The sequence below is a fragment of the Canis lupus genome, chromosome 1 (genome assembly GCF_048164855.1).
Source record: "Canis lupus baileyi chromosome 1, mCanLup2.hap1, whole genome shotgun sequence".
Lineage (NCBI taxonomy): Eukaryota > Metazoa > Chordata > Mammalia > Carnivora > Canidae > Canis > Canis lupus.
The window spans coordinates 37,822,309-37,839,376 of record NC_132838.1 but is presented as its reverse complement, the minus strand read 5'-3'; the positions used below and the strand labels follow the sequence as shown (position 1 = coordinate 37,839,376).

The 17,068-nt window shown below is 39.7% G+C and overlaps 1 protein-coding gene across 10 annotated transcripts in view; it reads left to right on the top strand.

Annotated features, from left to right (window-relative positions):
- The window catches only part of EPM2A (EPM2A glucan phosphatase, laforin), a 298,299-nt gene that overhangs the window by 9,968 nt on the left and 271,263 nt on the right, over positions 1-17,068 (top strand). For 7 of the 10 annotated variants that reach the window (XR_012031351.1, XR_012031346.1, XR_012031344.1 and 4 more), the window contains exon 1: positions 1,086-1,401. The exons of 2 other annotated variants lie outside the window; for them this stretch is intronic. Coding sequence is in view for 4 of the 8 variants with exons in the window: in XM_072826752.1 (XP_072682853.1) it covers positions 1,101-1,401 (301 nt within the window). In the remaining 4 variants the exon portion in view is untranslated. Of the gene's footprint in view, positions 1-1,079; positions 1,402-17,068 lie in introns of those variants that run through there. One more of the 10 variants, XM_072826773.1, reaches the window with a different exon arrangement.

The window sequence follows — 17,068 nt, the reverse complement described above, 5'->3', positions numbered from 1 at the left end:
GTTTACTGACTGTTCCACTGAGAGATCGAGTTTGTATGGTTTACATTTTTATTCTTCTTTTTGTACTTATGATATTCTGAATGCATGAAATTTTGGTCCCCCCCTCCCCCATTTTTCACAGGGTTTCAAATACTTGTAAAAATGTGACTTAAGAGATATTTTATATGTCTCTAGTTTGGATAAGAGATTGCTGTGTTACGTGTTGATGAACATACAAATGTAAGAACAGGAGAACAACTTTATCAAAGAATCAAAAAGTAACACATATGTAAACAGGACGGATGGTCATCTTAAGGCAGTAACAAAAATTGAATACCTCTCCCAACCCATGTAGGCTTTTTTTTTTGACCCAACAGCTGTAAATCTGTATTTCTTGACATAAAAAGGTTTTAAGTTGTTTACTGAAAGTAAATTTCAAACAAGTTTTATTTTAATGCCATTAAAAGATAATGATTGACATACATTTGTAATCGTAGAATGGTCTTTGTTTTACTTTGGAAAGGTCTTGGAAGTATTTACTCCGAACCTGTTTTACAGATATTAAAACTATAACAGTTTTTGAAAAAAAGAAAGCGAGCCTGTGCTATTTCAGGCATCGAATTGGACTAGGCCCGGGAAAAGTAACCGGTGCTTTTGTCGCAGGAGCCCTGGGCCCACCAACCGGAGAAACCTTCGGGGCGAGCGGGGTCTTCCGAGGGGACTGTTCTACTCCCTCCTCGCAACGAGCGGAGGCCCACGGGGAGGGCCGGGGAGGGGCTGGGGGGGGCCGGGGAGGGCTGGGGGGGGGGGGGCCGGGGAGGGCTGGGGAGGGCCCGGGCGCCCCGGCCCCCCGCCTCCTCACCGTGCCGGCCGCCTTCCACGCGCCAGTCCCTTTTCCCACGACCCGCACCGACAGAATTTCGAGTCCGGGGAAGAGGGCTGGAGGCCGCGGGGCTCCGGGAGGCCGCCGCGGGGGGGCGGGGGCGGGCAGCGTCCTTGCCGCGGGGGGACACGTGTGCCCCGCGTGATGCTGCCCAGGCCCGGGGCCACCCACGCCGGGAGCCGGGAGCCGGGAGCCGGGAGCCGGGAGCCGGGAGCCGCGCCGCCCGCCGCCCGCCGCCATGCGGTTCCGCTTCGGGGTGGTGGTGCCGCCCGCGGGCGCCGGGGCCGCGCCGGAGCTGCTGGTCGTGGGGTCGCGGCCCGAGCTGGGGCGCTGGGAGCCGCGCGGGGCCGTGCGCCTGAGGCCGGCGGGCTCGGCGGCGGGCGGCGGGGCGCGGGCGCTGCAGGAGCCCGGCCTGTGGCTCGGGGAGGTGGAGCTGGCGCCCGGGGAGGCGGCGCGCGACGGGGCGGAGCCGGCCCGCGTGGACACCTTCTGGTACAAGTTCCTGAAGCGCGAGCCGGGAGGAGCGCTCTCCTGGGAAGGTACGGGGGCGGCCGCTCCACCCGCCGAGGCCTCGGCCTCGCCCCGCCCGCCCCGCCCCCGGCTGCCGGCCGCACGGGCCCCGCGGCTCCCGGCGCCGCGCTCGGCCGCCCGCTCGCCTTGGTCCCCGCGCGCCCCCCGCCCCCGCCCCCCGCGCGCCCTCCCCGGCGCCCCTCCCCCCACCCCTCCCCGCCCCGCCTTCTCCCCGGCGCCCCGTCCCCCCCGCGTCCTCGCCCCTTCCCCCCGCCCCCGTGCCCCTCCCCCGCCCCTCCCCCCTCCACCGCGGCGCCCCTCCCCCCGCGCGCCCTCCCCGGCGCCCCGCCCCCTCCCCCGCGCCCCTCCCCCCGCGCGCCCTCCCCGGCGCCCCGCCCCCTCCCCCGCGCCCCTCCCCCCGCGCGCCCTCCCTCGCGGCGGCCCTCCCCCCGCGCGCCCTCCCCGGCGCCCCGCCCCCGCCCCTTCCCCCCGCCCCGCCCCGCCCCGCCCCCCGCGGGCGCTGAGGAATCCCCCGCCCGCGAAGCCCGCCTCTTGGCTGGTGCCGCTGCTACTTCCTGCATGGTAGTTAGTCCTTTTTCTTAGATTGGGGAGTGAACGAAATGCAAAGACATTGAGTGTATCTCTTTTTGGGTTTTTAAAAAAATGTATTGGGATATACTCTGATTTCCTAAGATTAAAAAAGCCTATATAAGCTAGTTGTAAAAAAAAAAAAAAATCAAATTTCAAGGTAAAAACTTGTTTCCTCCACACACCTTAAGCCCACTTGGTGCCGCCCAGTACGTGTACGTCTGTCCACCTACCTATCCCGCATCCATCTCACACACAGATTATATATTAGTCCGTATCTTGCCTTTTCTTGCTTAACGGTATGTTGTGGATACCTTTTAGTGTCACTTTGTATAGATGTATTTCATTTTTTAAATGGCAACAAAATACATTTTTAAGAATTTTTATTATTTATTTATTCATTCATGAGTGACACACAGAGGGAGGCAGAGACACCGGCAGAGGGAGAAGCAGGCCCCATGCAGGGGCCCGACGTGGGACTCAACCCCGGGTCCCCAGGATCAGGCCCTGGGCTGAAGGCGGTGCAAAACCGCTAGAGCCACACGGGCTGCGCAATGGCAACAAAATATTGTGCATCTAAGTACACTTTTAAGTGGTTTTCGTTTCCCTGTTAAAAACAATAATTAGCTTAATTGAAAGTCCGTGTATAGAGTTACCTTTGAGTATTTGGCAGTGTTGCTGTAGGGTAGATTCTGAGAAGAGAAAAATGTTAGGTCAGAGTATGGCCTTATTTTACATTTCAGTAAGGACTGCCAAATTATACCTTGAAAAGGTTATACCAGTGTAGGCTCGCGTCTGCCATATGTGAACTTAGCTCTTTAAATGTGGTGTGCAAAGTAGAGGATTGGAATTGTGTGACTCCGTAGTTGTCTAAAGCTGATTAAATGAATGTCTCTGTAGAAGTTTATATGACAAAAATGGGCCATTTAATCCATAATGATGTGGAAACCATCAGTAAAGAACATGAGTTTTGTTTTGTTTTGTTTTGTTTTTTTAAAGACTTTCTGACTTATTCATGAGAGACACAGAGACATAAGCAGAGGGAGAAGCAGGCTCCCTGTGGGAAGCCTGATGCCGAACTCCATCCCATGACTCTGCCATCAGCACCTGAGCTGAAGGCAGATGCTCAACCACTGAGCCCCCCAGGTGCCCCAAGAGTCTGAGTATTTTATAATGCATTTATATATTATCCTTGTCCCACTGGGTTTTAGGGCCAGGTGGCATTCATTGTCATTTTGTATTACTATGCCAGAAAGGGAAGGTATCCTCGCCAGTTTATGCCCTTCTTTACAGGACACTACTTTTATTGATAATATTATATAATTTTTCACAATAAAATATCTGATAATTTTAATAAAAGTTAAGGACTTCCCCTTCCCTAGACCTCTCCTTTTCTATTTTTAGCTTTTCTGATATTCCTTCCAAAGTTCTAAGTAATTTGCCTATCTTGCTATTAATGTATCAAGTTTAACTTTTCTGTTCTTAGATTTCTGAGTTACTATATAAATTATAAATAACATTTTAAAATTAAAATTAGACATATCTATTGACAGCAGCTATTTATGCATAAATTTAACCATCATACTTCCAGTGAAATATGAGGAAATTAAGTTCACCACCTCTTCGTCCCTGCTGATTTTTCCGTTTTTATTTTATATAAAAACTATATATGTATATAATTGTTGACTTGCTATTATATAGAAAATTCTGTTACAGTGATTCAATTATGTAGAAAGTCCTATTTAAGAGGATAAGGAAAAATATCTTACCTACACATTCTTCTCCCTGTCCTTCCTTTGGCTAATTACTTTCTCTACATTGGTAAGTTTAATATAACTTATATTTTGTTTTATAATTGTGGCTATCCTTTCTTGTTTTAGATTGACAGGTTGATTCTAAGAATGGTAAATTAACAAAGAGCATCATGAGAAGCATCCTAGTCAGTGTTTAGAGCAAGGATTCTGGAACAGGATACCTGAGGTCACCAACCCATGTATAACCTTGGGCAGGTTACTTCACCTTTCTGTGCTGTTGCTGAAAGAACTAAGCTGGCTAATAAGTCTAAAGGAATTAGAATGGGACTTATATTAAGTGTTAAATAAGAGTTAGTCGTCGTTATATTTACTGTTACAATTAGGAAATAATTATTGCAGAACCAATTAGTGCAATTAGACTCCTAAAAAAGGAAAGGTAATTCTGTGATGTGGAACCTGTGCTACCAAGAGGAAAAATTCTTTTTCTCTTCACCATAAACCATGATCAGATTTTACTTAAAATGATACCAGGGTTTGTTTTACTTCATATTTAGCTGGTAATGTTCTTCTACAACTTGTTTAAAAATTTCTCCTTAAGGCCAGCCTGGGTGGCTCAGCGGTTTAGTGCCACCTGCAGTCCAGGGTTTGATCCTGGAGACCTTGGATCGAGTCCCACATCGGGCTCCCTGCATGGATGGAGCCTGCTTCTCCCTCTGCCTGTGTCTCTGCCTCTCTCTCTGTGTTGCTCATGAATAAATAAATAAAATCTCTTAAAAAAATTCTCCTTAATTTTTTTTATCTTTTATTTTTATTTTACCAGAAGCAACACATTGATCATCAAAATTTCCTAGTTTGATTGTGGTATTTGATGAATGCAAATTTCTCATTTTTTGAGAAATTTTTGCCTTGAAAAATTGGGATTCTTGTTCTCATTTTCACTGATGTATAGCTTTCAGAGAACAGCTATCTGGGACTTTTTTTTTTTTTTTTAATTGAATACCTGTGTTAGTTACATTGTTTTGGATTTCATGTCTTCCTCTTTCTTAAATATCTCACTCATTTTGTTGGATTGTATCCTAAAATAATTTTGAAGAAACAGTAAATGGGAGATAAAATATCCAGGCTCTTAAATGCCTGAAAATGTCTTTATTTTGCCCTCACACTTGACTGAACATTTGGTAGACTATTCTAGTCTCAAATTAATTTTCCCTTTGAAGGCTTTGCTTCAGTACCTTGTAGTACCCAATGAAATGTATAATTATGATGTCAAACTAAGCCCATTCCTTTATATGCAATGTTTTTTTTCTTCCCCTTTTGAGGCTTTACAATCTTTCCTTAAATTAGTTTACCAGGATGTATCTGAGTTCTCTTTTGTTTATATCATTTGACAATGGGCTGGCTCTTTCCATTTCAGGAATTGTGTCTTTCAACTCAGAGAGATTTTTAATTATTTCATTTCCTCCCCTATTTTCTCTGTTCTTTCCTCTGAAATGTCTGTTAGCCAAGTAATGTACCTTCTGCATACATGTGAGTATCTTTTAAGTTTTGTCTTATATTTTCCATGATTTGTGTTTGGATGCATTTTCTGGACAGTGTTTCCCAGATCACTGTATGGTTTTTAATACTAGCTATTCCATTACCTAGTCATTACACTGGATTTTTTTTTTTATTTTTGGCAATCATATTTTTAGTCTTTGCATTTTCCTGTTGTTCTTTGATTTGTTTGTTTGTTTGTTTTTCAGAGTTGCTTGTTTTTCCTGTATGGATACAATTAATGTCTGAATCTTTCCAATGACATTAAAAGTTGATTCTCTCTTGCATTAACTTTTTTTTTCCTTTATGGGCATTTGTTTTTTTTATACTATAGGTTTTCCTCAAATATTGGACAATCTTTGGATGACCATTCATTTTTATGAATAAAGAATATATTGATTAGCATAGGTAGTTGGACTAGTTTCTTATTTCAGTTGCTTATGTTTACCCCAAATCCCCTCTAAATGGGAGGACATGCATGGGATACTGTGTAATTTGGCAGATTTTGCAGAGAGGTTTCCCTCCGTAGGGTATGAGGCTGGGGAGCCAGCAGGCTCTAGGTGCTTACCATTAGCAAAGTAAAACCAGAAAAACAAGCAAATGAAATCTTACTATGGTGAAAAATATTTAGCATATTTTATTCCTAAATGGAGTTACCTTTTCTTTCTCTTCTTTTTTACTTTCACCTCTACTGGGTGGGTCCATATATCTCAAGATCTGTTTCACCTAGATCTCTAGCCTGTACCCCACTGGGGCCCTTTCCAGAAAGACCTTTCCCTCTTATGTTTAGAGCATACTGAATTCATGTTGAGGATAGGGTGGGCTGGAAGGAGGTGTGTGGAAACCTTTCCTTACAGTCTTCTCCAGGCATCTGTGTATTTGTTAGGTCTCTTCTTACCTGTTTTTTTTATTTTTTATTTTTTATTTTTTATTTTTTTATTTATTCATGAGAGACACAGAGCGAGGCAGAGACATAGACAGAGGGAGAGGCAGGCTCCCTACGGGGAACCCTATAAAGGACTCTGTCCTGGGATCCCAGGACCATGACCTGAGTCTGAGGACAGATGCTAAACCACTGAGCACCCAGGCATCCCACCTGTTGCTTTTTTTTAGAAGTCTTTTCTAACTCTTCCCTCAGTCTTTCTCATAATGCCTCTTCTTTCCCTCATACCTCATCTCACAGTTTAAAATTACATTAGTTATATTAACCTAGACTCTGATCACAAGTAATGGAAACAGAGTATAAACCAGCCTAAAAAATTATTAACTCATATAACTAAACTAAAAGAAGCATAGAGTTTAACCTCTCTCTCCTCACTCACTCTACAGCTGTCTCTCTTCCCCTTGGGTTTGCTTTACTCCAGTCAAGCAAATGCTTGACTTCATTCCCTCATGTGGACTCTACCAAGCTAGACTTCCCAACAAGGAGCTCCAGGCTTACATATTCAAAGCCAGAGAAGAAAATATATTCTTCCCTCACAGCTCTAGTTAGAAAAATGTGTGGGGAAAACCTGGAGTTTACCTTCCTTGAACTAATCATTCTTGCCAGGAAGGTGGGAGCACAATGAGCATGTCCAACAGCAAACACTTCTTGGAGCAGAGGAGAAACACTTCTCCCCACAAAATGTGTACTGTTTCAGGGGCAGTTTAGAATGCAGAGGGCTGTAAGTTAACAGAAAAACACAACAAACAGTTGCTTAAACAAATTTAATGTTTCTGCTATTTAATGTACATAGATAGATGGTGGTAATAATACTCCACAGCTCATGGATGTCAGGAGAGGTATCATTGCATCTTCTTGGCTTTTTCCTCAAGACAACAGCTGCCACTCTAGTCATCACATCTGCATTCAGTGGAATATGGGGAGCAGAGAGAAGAGTAGAAAAGTCAACCATGGGTATCCCTTTTATCTGGAAAGCGGTAACCTCAGCAGATTACTCTCCTCCCCACAACACACATAATTCTTTTCAGTTGGTAATTGTGAATAAAGCTGCTATAAAACATTGATGTGCAAGTTATTATGTAAACCTAAAGTTTTCAAATCAGTTCGGTAAATACCTAAGAATGGGTTTACTGGATCATATGAAATTGTGTTTAGCTTTGTAAGAAACTGCCAAACCGGGATCCCTGGGTGGTGCAGCGGTTTAGCGCCTGCCTTTGGCCCAGGGCGCGATCCTGGAGACCCGGGATCGAATCCCACATCGGGCTCCCAGTGCATGGAGCCTGCTTCTCTCTCTGCCTCTCTCTCTCTGTGTGACTATCATAAATAAATAAAAATTAAAAAAAAAAAGTCTGTTTCTTATAAAAAAAAAAAGAAAAGAAACTGCCAAACCATCTTCCAGAATGGCCATAGCATTTTTCATTCCCACCAGCAAGGAATGAGAGTGCCTATTGCTACACATTCTCATCAGTGCTTGATTTTGTTCATTTTTTTGAGTTTTAACTATTCTTATAGTCGTGCAGTGGTATCTGATTTTTTAAATTTACAGTTCCCTAATAATACATGATGTTGAGCATCTTTTTACATGTTTATTTGCCATCCGAATATCTTTTTTAGTTGGGTGTCTGCTCAGATTTTTTCTCCACTTTTTAGTTTGGTTGTTTGCTTTGAAGAGTTCTTTGATTTTGAAGAGTTCTTTGAATATTTGGGTAGAACTTCTAAAGAGATATGTGATTTGCAAGTATTTTCTCACTATGAGTTGTCTTTCATCTCTTAACAGTGTTATTTACAATGTAAAACTTTTAATGCAGTCCAACTTACCATTTTTTTCTTTTGTGGATTATGCTTTTTGTTTTGAAAAAACTCATTTCTAAATCCAAGGTCATCTAGATTTTCTCCTGTGCTATCTTCTAGAAGCTTTTTATACTCTTGCATGTTACATTTTGTGTTAACTTTTATTTATTTATGTGTCTAAGTTCTTTTTTTCATATGCTCATCCAATGTTCCAGCACCATTTGTTGAAAATTCTTTCCTTCCTTTTTTTCATGTGCCTTTATTAAAATTCATTTGACGATATTTGCACTGATCTGTGCCCATTCTTTCACTCATGTCACACTGTGTTGATTACTATAGCTTTGTGTTAACTTGAAATATTAGTAGTATGAATCTTCCATCTTTGTTTTCTTCAGTATAGTGTTGTCTCTTTTTGGTGTTTTGCCTTTTCATTTACATTTTAGAATCAATTTGTTGATATTATGAAATAGCTTGCTGTGATTTGATTGGGATTGTATTGAATCTATCAAGTTCAGAAAAATTGACATCTTAACAATATCAAGTTTTTCAGTTTATGAACCTGGAATACATCTCCATTTAATTAGGTCTTCTTTGATTTCTTTCATTAGTATTTTATAGTTCTCCACATACAGATCTGTACATGTTTTGTTAGATTTTTACATTTTGGGGGGTATGTGTGCTATTTTAAGTGGCATATTTAAAAACTTTTTAATTTTAAATTTCAGTAGTTTATTGCTGATATATAAGAAAGATTCACTTTCATATCTATTGATGTTTGGATGCTGGACATTTAGCTTTTCATTATTTTAGAGTTTGGAATTTCTTTTCTGGTAGTTATTTGAGGATTAGTTTGTTACTTTTGAAGATTATCTTGAAGGTTCAAAAGGCAAATCTGTAATAGTTTTTAGTGTAGGGCTAATTTAGCCCTACTACTAGGCAGTGGACCTCCTATGTTCTCTTTTGAATGCCTCAGTGTATTAAATAAGATTTCCTCACTCTGATGGAAATGCAAATGTTTCCTGGTTTTGTGTGAGCTCTGCAAGTTGTTTGGCATTCAGTATTCAGAAATGTATTCTATTTGTTTTTTTTCTGTGGCTTGCCATTTGTTCTTTGTATGGCTCTATCAAATTTCATATTATGTATCCACAGATTGGCACGAAGCCAAAGAATCTAAGATATCTTTATGTAGATTTATGGAAGTCTTTCCTTTCATGGCTTTCTCATTTCTGGAATTTGGCCTTACAAATTCTAATCAACCTAAATTTGGATTTCTAGTTCCTCAATCACTGAGACTATTGAGTTCTATTTGGAATCCCATCCCTGTATCATGGTTCAGAAATTCTCTACAGGTAGAAATTCATGACATTCATATTGTTCACCTTGTTTCTTTTTCTTCTGTCAGAACTTATACTCATATGCTGCCTTTTGTTCAACATTTAAAAAGTGTTTTATATATTGTGCCATTTTTTTTTTTTTAGTTGTTACTTTTATAGGCAGGAGAAGTCTTGGACTGATTTTTAAACATTTGCAGGTAAGTATTTTTCCAGCATATTTTTAAAAATTTTGTAAAAGAATTCCTGATTTTGTTGTTTATTTCTAATATATTTATGTATATGTGTGTGTATATATGTACATGTATTCATACATACATACACAGTCTAGTCTATATGTCTCTTGTTAAAATTAGGTTGTTTTCTTTGAGAGTGTCTTCTAAAAGGGATAATTAGTAACCACACTAAGGTTGTTATGAGGACTAGTTTATAAAATGCCTGTAACAAAGTAGTAGCTGTGACTTTAAGATAGCCAACAATTTATAGCAGCTGAATTTCCTTGGTCTTTCCATTTTCAAGATGAAATTTATTGATCTTAAAGATAGTTTATGTTCATAGAAGCAGCAACAGTTTTATATAATATTGGACTAATCCATACACTGACCCCAAAGTATTTGCCAAATATATTTTAGACTATCCTGCAATCTCCCAATAATTATTTGCCTTACCCATTTCTACTTGTACTTTTTTTTTTTTGAGATTTTAAAATTTATTCATGAGAGACACAGAGAGAGAGGCAGAGACATAGGCAGAGAGAGAAGCAGGCTCCATGAAGGGAGCCCAACGTGGGACTCGATCCCAGGTCTCCAGGATCACGCCCTGGGCTAAAGGCAGGCGCCAAACTGCTGAGCCACCCAGACGTCCCACTACTTGTACTTTCTACTCCAGCTGTAATATACCTTGGTGAAGACTGGGTTTGAGTGGAGGATAGTTGGACATGTACAAAAGGCAATACAAGTGGAAGGATCTGGCAGAGAGTTATGCGAGAATAGCTGAATGAGATATGAATGACAAGTATAAAGATGACTTTGAAGAGTGACATATGGCATGGTCAAGAAAGATTTATTTTAGTAATATTTTATTACAGTTGTATGAAAAATTCTAACTAAAAATTATGATAAATGAAATTTTACTATTTCTAGGTCAGTGGCAATTGTTGTATGGTGATATCATATGATAATGGAGAAAGTGGGGCCCAGAGAGGCTTAGCAAATAACCTAAGCCCACACACAATGCTAGCCTGTGGGAAACACAGGCTGTGGGAAACACCTTCTTTGGGCAGGTGACATGATTTGGCACTAGGCAGGGCATGGAAATTTGGTAAGTGAATTATAGTATTCCATACATGAACTCTAACTCTAGGACTTCATAGATGAGGAGGAGTTTATGCTGTTTGCATGAGATCTGGGATATCCAGGACTTAGATATTGAGCATCTGCCTTTGGCTCAGGTCATGATCCCTGGGTCCTGGGATCGAGTTCCGCATCAGGTTCCCCGCAGGGAGCCTGCTTCTCCCTCTGCCTGTGTCTCTGCCTCTCTCTCATGAATAAATAAATAAAATATTAAAAAAAAAAGATCTGGGATTTTTCTGTATTATCAGTGAGAAGGGAATTGACAGAGAATGAGACAAAATAGAGAAGTGAATTGATACTCTCTTTACTCCAAAGGATCCTTCTCCTCACATTCTCTCATCCTGCCTCCCTACTCCTTTCTCTTCAGAGCATTCATTTAATATGTTCCATCAGCCAGAATGACCTAAAGTTTTAACACCATCAAGGAGGATATTCAAACCAAAATAAAAAGCATTTTTTCCCCTCTTGGATCAAAACCAGTTGTACCAGATGGAGGAAAATAATCCAGGAGTAAATATTACTGCAGTTTCTTGTTCCATCTCCCCAGTACCTGATCCTCCATCATTTACCAGAGAGTTAATGGGAGCAGAAATGAAAGTGCTTGCTGCTTTTAGAGGATTTGTTCATGTCTCCTAGAAGCAGAATGAGGTTCTAATTTTAGGGAAAGTTGGAGAAAATATTGTTGCATGCTCACACAGTGGGGAGGGAAAAAAGTTATGAACATTTTTTTTTTCAAAAGGTGGTAAAACAACTACAGTCTTAACAATGTTCTTTGGTGCTCCTATAGAGATAACATAATCAGCTGGATAAAGCATTACTTTAAACAAGTATAACATATTTTATGGTGTTTAATTTGGAGATATAAAATGCATATACTGGAAATTTTATGCTTCATTAAATGTTTCTTTGTGTAAAGATAATGCTCCTGAGTATTTGGGATGTGAGTGTCAAATGAGGAAAAGGTTTACAAATTGGATTTGTAGAAAACCAGAGAATGGATGGATAGCTTAATGAGGCAAGAAAAGTATAAGGAGATTTCAACTTTCTGTGCCAGAGAAGGGCTCAGCTGGCCGGTCAGGTCTGACTAGCTGGGCTTCCACTGGGTGTGAGAGATGGCTCTGTGTCTTTGTAATGGCACTGGTGCCAGTGCTTCTGGACAGGAAAGCTCATTAAAATGTTCTATTATTCCAAGATCATCCTCAACTTGAATATTGTTATCTGGAAAATTTTCTGTTTTCTGCTCCGATGGTGGGATCCTGGGCTGTGTCCAGCTAGCTCAGAGCTGTATTATAGCCAGTATATGCTGAGTGAGAAGCTTGACAGTTTCAGTCCTATGACCTTCGTGTTTTTAAATGTTAAATCATAATGTCACATTAACATAACATAGAGCTTTATCCTGAATTTTAGTTAATTAAACCATAGAGGATTAGAGGAATGGTTATGATGAAATCATTTCCTTTTCAGTTTAGTCGTAAAAGGCTCTATATTATGTCCACGAGCAAAGACAAATTTAATCATTTCACCTATGATTGCTAAAATTTCTGGATGTTATATTTGTAGATTTTATGAACTATTTGTACCTTTGTAAAAGTTAATATAATATTTAAATTCATGTCTTTTGTCATAAATTACCAATTTATTACCTTCTTCATTTGATTGAAATCACTAAAAATCTATCTATTTGATGAGCATGACAACCATTACCCAGAACAATTCCTGAGCTGGAGAAATTTTGAACTCCCATACACAGAAAACTGTATTTGGGGTTACACTGGTTTTTTTTCCCACAATCTTAGGTTCAGAAATATTCTTAATATCTATTGAATTCTGAGGTTGGACAAATTCTGAGTATTGAGTACAAAAATACGTTGGTTTAAAGTGTTGCTTTAACATTTACTAGTTCAGAATAATTATGAGGAAGTGTTGAGCTAATACATGTGAACATTCTTTGTAAATGGATGTCATAATTATTTTGTATTAAAAATACTGACAAGGTTTTGTCATTGGCTTATTTATGTTTATCATTTTTTTAGTGATACTTCACATTTATTTGCAATGAAGGAGTATCCCATAAAATTTTTTATTAGAAAAGCACTTTACCCTTGAGCTGTATATATATTTCTGCAAAGGCTTCAGTCTTCACTTACTAATCTGTTTAGAAATTTGAATCTGCAGTTTTTACTTGATGATACTTTTTGATTATGATTAAATGAGGTTTTGTTATTTTTCAGAGAGATGCACTTAGAATTCATTAGTGAATCAATATAATTAGGTGTGAGGAATATAGAGAGACATAATCCAAATCAAACTTAAAAAAGGGAACTCTTTTAGGTACTCTGCTATTACAAAGGTGAAAAAATACTATGAAAATAAAAATGTATTAATTTCATTAAATGTCACATTTTAGTATTGTTTGAAACCTTATTTTGGTATTAGCCATTGAGAGAGGATGTCTATAACTTTCCTTTCCTCATTTAGGAAAATAAAAAAACCCTAATAAATCAGAATAGGTGTTGGGTTCATTTATTCAACCCATTTTACACACAATTTTGAGGTTCCGTTATCCACCTGGCATTGTGATAAGTGCTGGGAAACAATGATGAAAAATTCACAGCTCTTGAATTTAAGAGATTTATATTCTAGCTGAGGAAAATAAAAGGCTTATCATCAAGGAAGGAATATAACAGAAACCTGAAAATCTATGCACAGTGTAGTGGAGGAAATTTGTCCCTGTAATAATTCAGGAATGGAAGAGGGGTTGGGAAAGTTTTATGGAGGGGGTAGTATTTTAAACTTGGTATTTAAAGAAAAACAGGATCTTCCCTTATTATTTTTCTTCTGTAATTATGAAAATAAGAGCAACACAAGTATTCTTAAAAATCTGTCTGATGTGAATCCAAGAGGAAATTGGTGCTCTGACTTTACCTTCTATGAGTGAGAATTATGGTTTTATTGAAGTGACAAGGGAAAAGCCAGAGTCTGGGGATTCAAAGGCATTTAGTATTTAAGCTTTTTGTGGTAGGTCTCCTGGGAGTCCTGTGGTGGGTGACTGAGTTGTAGAGTTTCTGGTGAAGGAATGCTGAGGGAGAGCGCTGGAGGGGCAGCTGGTAAGAAATGTGGAAATGAGGACTTCAGGAGACAGAAGGGCAGTGCTTCTGGGGTGGTGAGTAGGGCCTTCTTTCTTTCACCACTCCAAAGGGAAACCCTGTGTTATACTAATCGATCCCCATTTTTCCCTCCACCCATCCTTTGGCTAATGTAGTAATGTACTTTCTGTCTATGGATTTGTCTATTCTGAATGTTTCATATAAATGGAACCATACAAAATGGCTCCTTGTAACTGACTATAGATGCTTCAAGCTTCATTCATAGTTTTATTGCTAAGTAACAATTTGTTGTATAGATATACCACATTCAATTTATTCGCTCATCGGTTGATGGACATAGGGGTTGTTTTCACTTTTTGAATGATGCTGCTGTGAACTTTTGTGTAGACATATGTTTTCACTTCTTTTATTTATTTGTTTGTTTTCACTACTTTTGGGTATATATCCAGAAGTGGAATTGCTGAGTCATGGTAACTCCATGGTTTACCTTTTGAAGAACTGCCAAACTTTTTCAAAGTGACTGTATCGTTTTATATTTCCACCAACGTTGTCGTTGTGGGAGAGTTTCAATTTCTCTATATCTTTCACAACACTTGTTATTGCCTGTATTTTTAATTTTAACCATCCTAGGGGGTGTGAAGTGGCATCCCATTATGGTCTTGATTTGCATTTCTCTAATGACTGTAACCGATAGGTAATATTGAACAACTTTTCTTTCTTTCTTTCTTTCTTTCTTCTTTTTTTTTTTTTTTAGATTTTTAAATTTATTTATTCATGAGAAACACAGAGAGAGAGAGAGAGAGAGAGAGAGGCAGAGACACAGGCAGAGGAAGAAGCAGGCTCCATGCAAGGAGCCTGACGTGGGACTGGATCCCGCCCGGGTCTCCAGGATCACATCCTGGGCTGCAGCCGGCGGCAAACCGTTGCGCTACCGGGGCTGCCCCTTGAACAACTTTTCATGTGCTTATTGGCCATATGTCAATCAGAAGATCATGTGTGAGTGTCTCTTCTTGAAGAAATATCTATTTATATCTCTGACCATCTTTAGTTAGGTTATTTGCCTTTCAGTTGTTGTTGTAAGAGTCCATGTTTTTTAAAAATCTACTTCTGGTGGCTATACAGATAAATACTACCAGCTATACCGCGCTGGTAGGCAGCTGACACACCTAACTTGGGCTGAACATTGAAGTCTTTACTTTGAAATGCATGAATTGGTTTTGTATAGTACTTTGTTGTAAACAAGTAAGGCGATATGGTTTAATGGTGATTTAATGGAATTGTCTGTTAAATACATTTATCTTCCTTGGCCTACTATTACCAAGTTCTATTTTTCTGAGCACCACCAGTAAATATAAGTGCCCTTTGAGCTTCTTTCTTCAGATCACCTCTTATCTTAAACTACATTCTTCATTTGAAGGACTGTCTCCATACTTGTGATGATATAGCCCTAGCTCTAATCTCTCTTCTGGACTGATCCATTATTCTATTGTCTATAAGACTTTTTCATCTGGATGTCCTGTAAGTACTATAAACTCAATATATCCAAACCTCAACTACTGGTCAACCTTCACGAAGCTTTCTTTTCCCCTGTGTTCCTGATTTAAAGACACTAGCTCAGTCACTTAAGTATGTGGAAGCATAACTTCTTAGGCTGAGCTGATTGCATGATGAACCCTTGAGGTATGCCAAGCATTTCCTAGTCCACATCCTTAAGAGATTTTGATTTAATTGTTCTAGGATTGGCCAGGGAATAAGAATTTTACAATTTCCCCAGGTGCTTTTGATAACCAGCTGGTTTGGGAGATCATTGTAAGAGATTCTATAAGTTGAAATGTTTTAGTTCTCTCCCCACTCTGCCTCCAAACTATCTCTTTTTATTTTCTGTTACCTCTGTTACGTTTTGATTCTTTGGCGTTTCAGTGGTTTTTTGCATGATCTAACTCCTTTGTGTCCTTTCTCTATTCAATACTTCCTCCATGCTCTTGCCAGAATTATCTTTCTAGAATACAGATTGGACAGTGTCGCATGTGCAAATAAAAATTCTTTGATGATTTCTTATTTCCTGTAAGATAAATCTAAATTTCTTATTATGACTTTGAGGCTCCTAACAATCTGTCAGTCACCTACTTATGTCTGCACTTCTGCCACTCCCTGAAAACAGTCTATGTTTCAGCCACCCAGACCCTTATTCCCCCCAACATTTTATGGAACTTTTTGATAGTGCTATGCCCTTTTCTTGGATTTGTGTCACAACTGTGCCAGTCTTAGGTCTGCAGTGAACCATGCTACATTATTCCATTGGCTTTGGTGGAATAATATGAAAGCCAATCAGAAGTAGCTTCTTCAGATAATTTATATTTATTATACAATTCTTAAATACAACAAATGATTATATAATATAAAGCTATTGGATTTATTGAAACCAAACCTTCTGATTGATGCACAACACTCACACATGCACATACCTATTTCTTTGGATTAGGGATACAGAGGATTAGTATCTTAATCTCCATGGGTGTCTGTCATGGTCCATTAGTGGCATTGTAGGAAAGATCTTTTTCTTTTTCTCTGGCAGCTGCCGAGGCCATCAGTGGTGATTGGATTCTGTGTGAAGGCTTTCATTAGAGCTTCTGATCAGAGACTTATCCTTCCAGCATTAGCAGAGGGAGGGAATAGTATTCACTCCTTCAGCTGGAGTATGTCATATTGAGCTATGAAAATAGCACGCAGTTTAGTGAACTCACATGGTTTGGTCACATATATGATTAGTGCACATGCTGTCTCCATTGCCCCCATTCAATGGTTGTGATTTTTATATGGATTTAAGTTGGATGACTCTAATGTGTTGATCCAAGGTATAATTTGTATGCATTTGGCTCTGATGAAGCTTCAGTTTTATTTATATGTACATTAAGCAATCCAGACATGTTGCTTCTGATCAGATGTGGTATCCTTCACTGGACACAGGCAACTTTCATGAGTTTATATCGACAAAATGCTAAATCAGTACTGAGACTTAGAGCCATAATTCAAAATTATAAACATTCTAAATACCTTTGTATTTGTTTAATGCATACTTATGTGTATCTCACATGTTTGATACCTACATAGCCTAAGTCCTCCAGCCTTCTATGATAACTCTTTTTTGGACCATTTATTTAAAAATGCTTGAGTTCTCAATGGACATACCAAGAGATTTTACTTCTTTTTGTAACCCAGAACCACCTTTCCCATGGGGTATGACATACTGCTATTGTTTACCAGTGTCCACATCCTTTCCCTGTGGGTGAATTATTC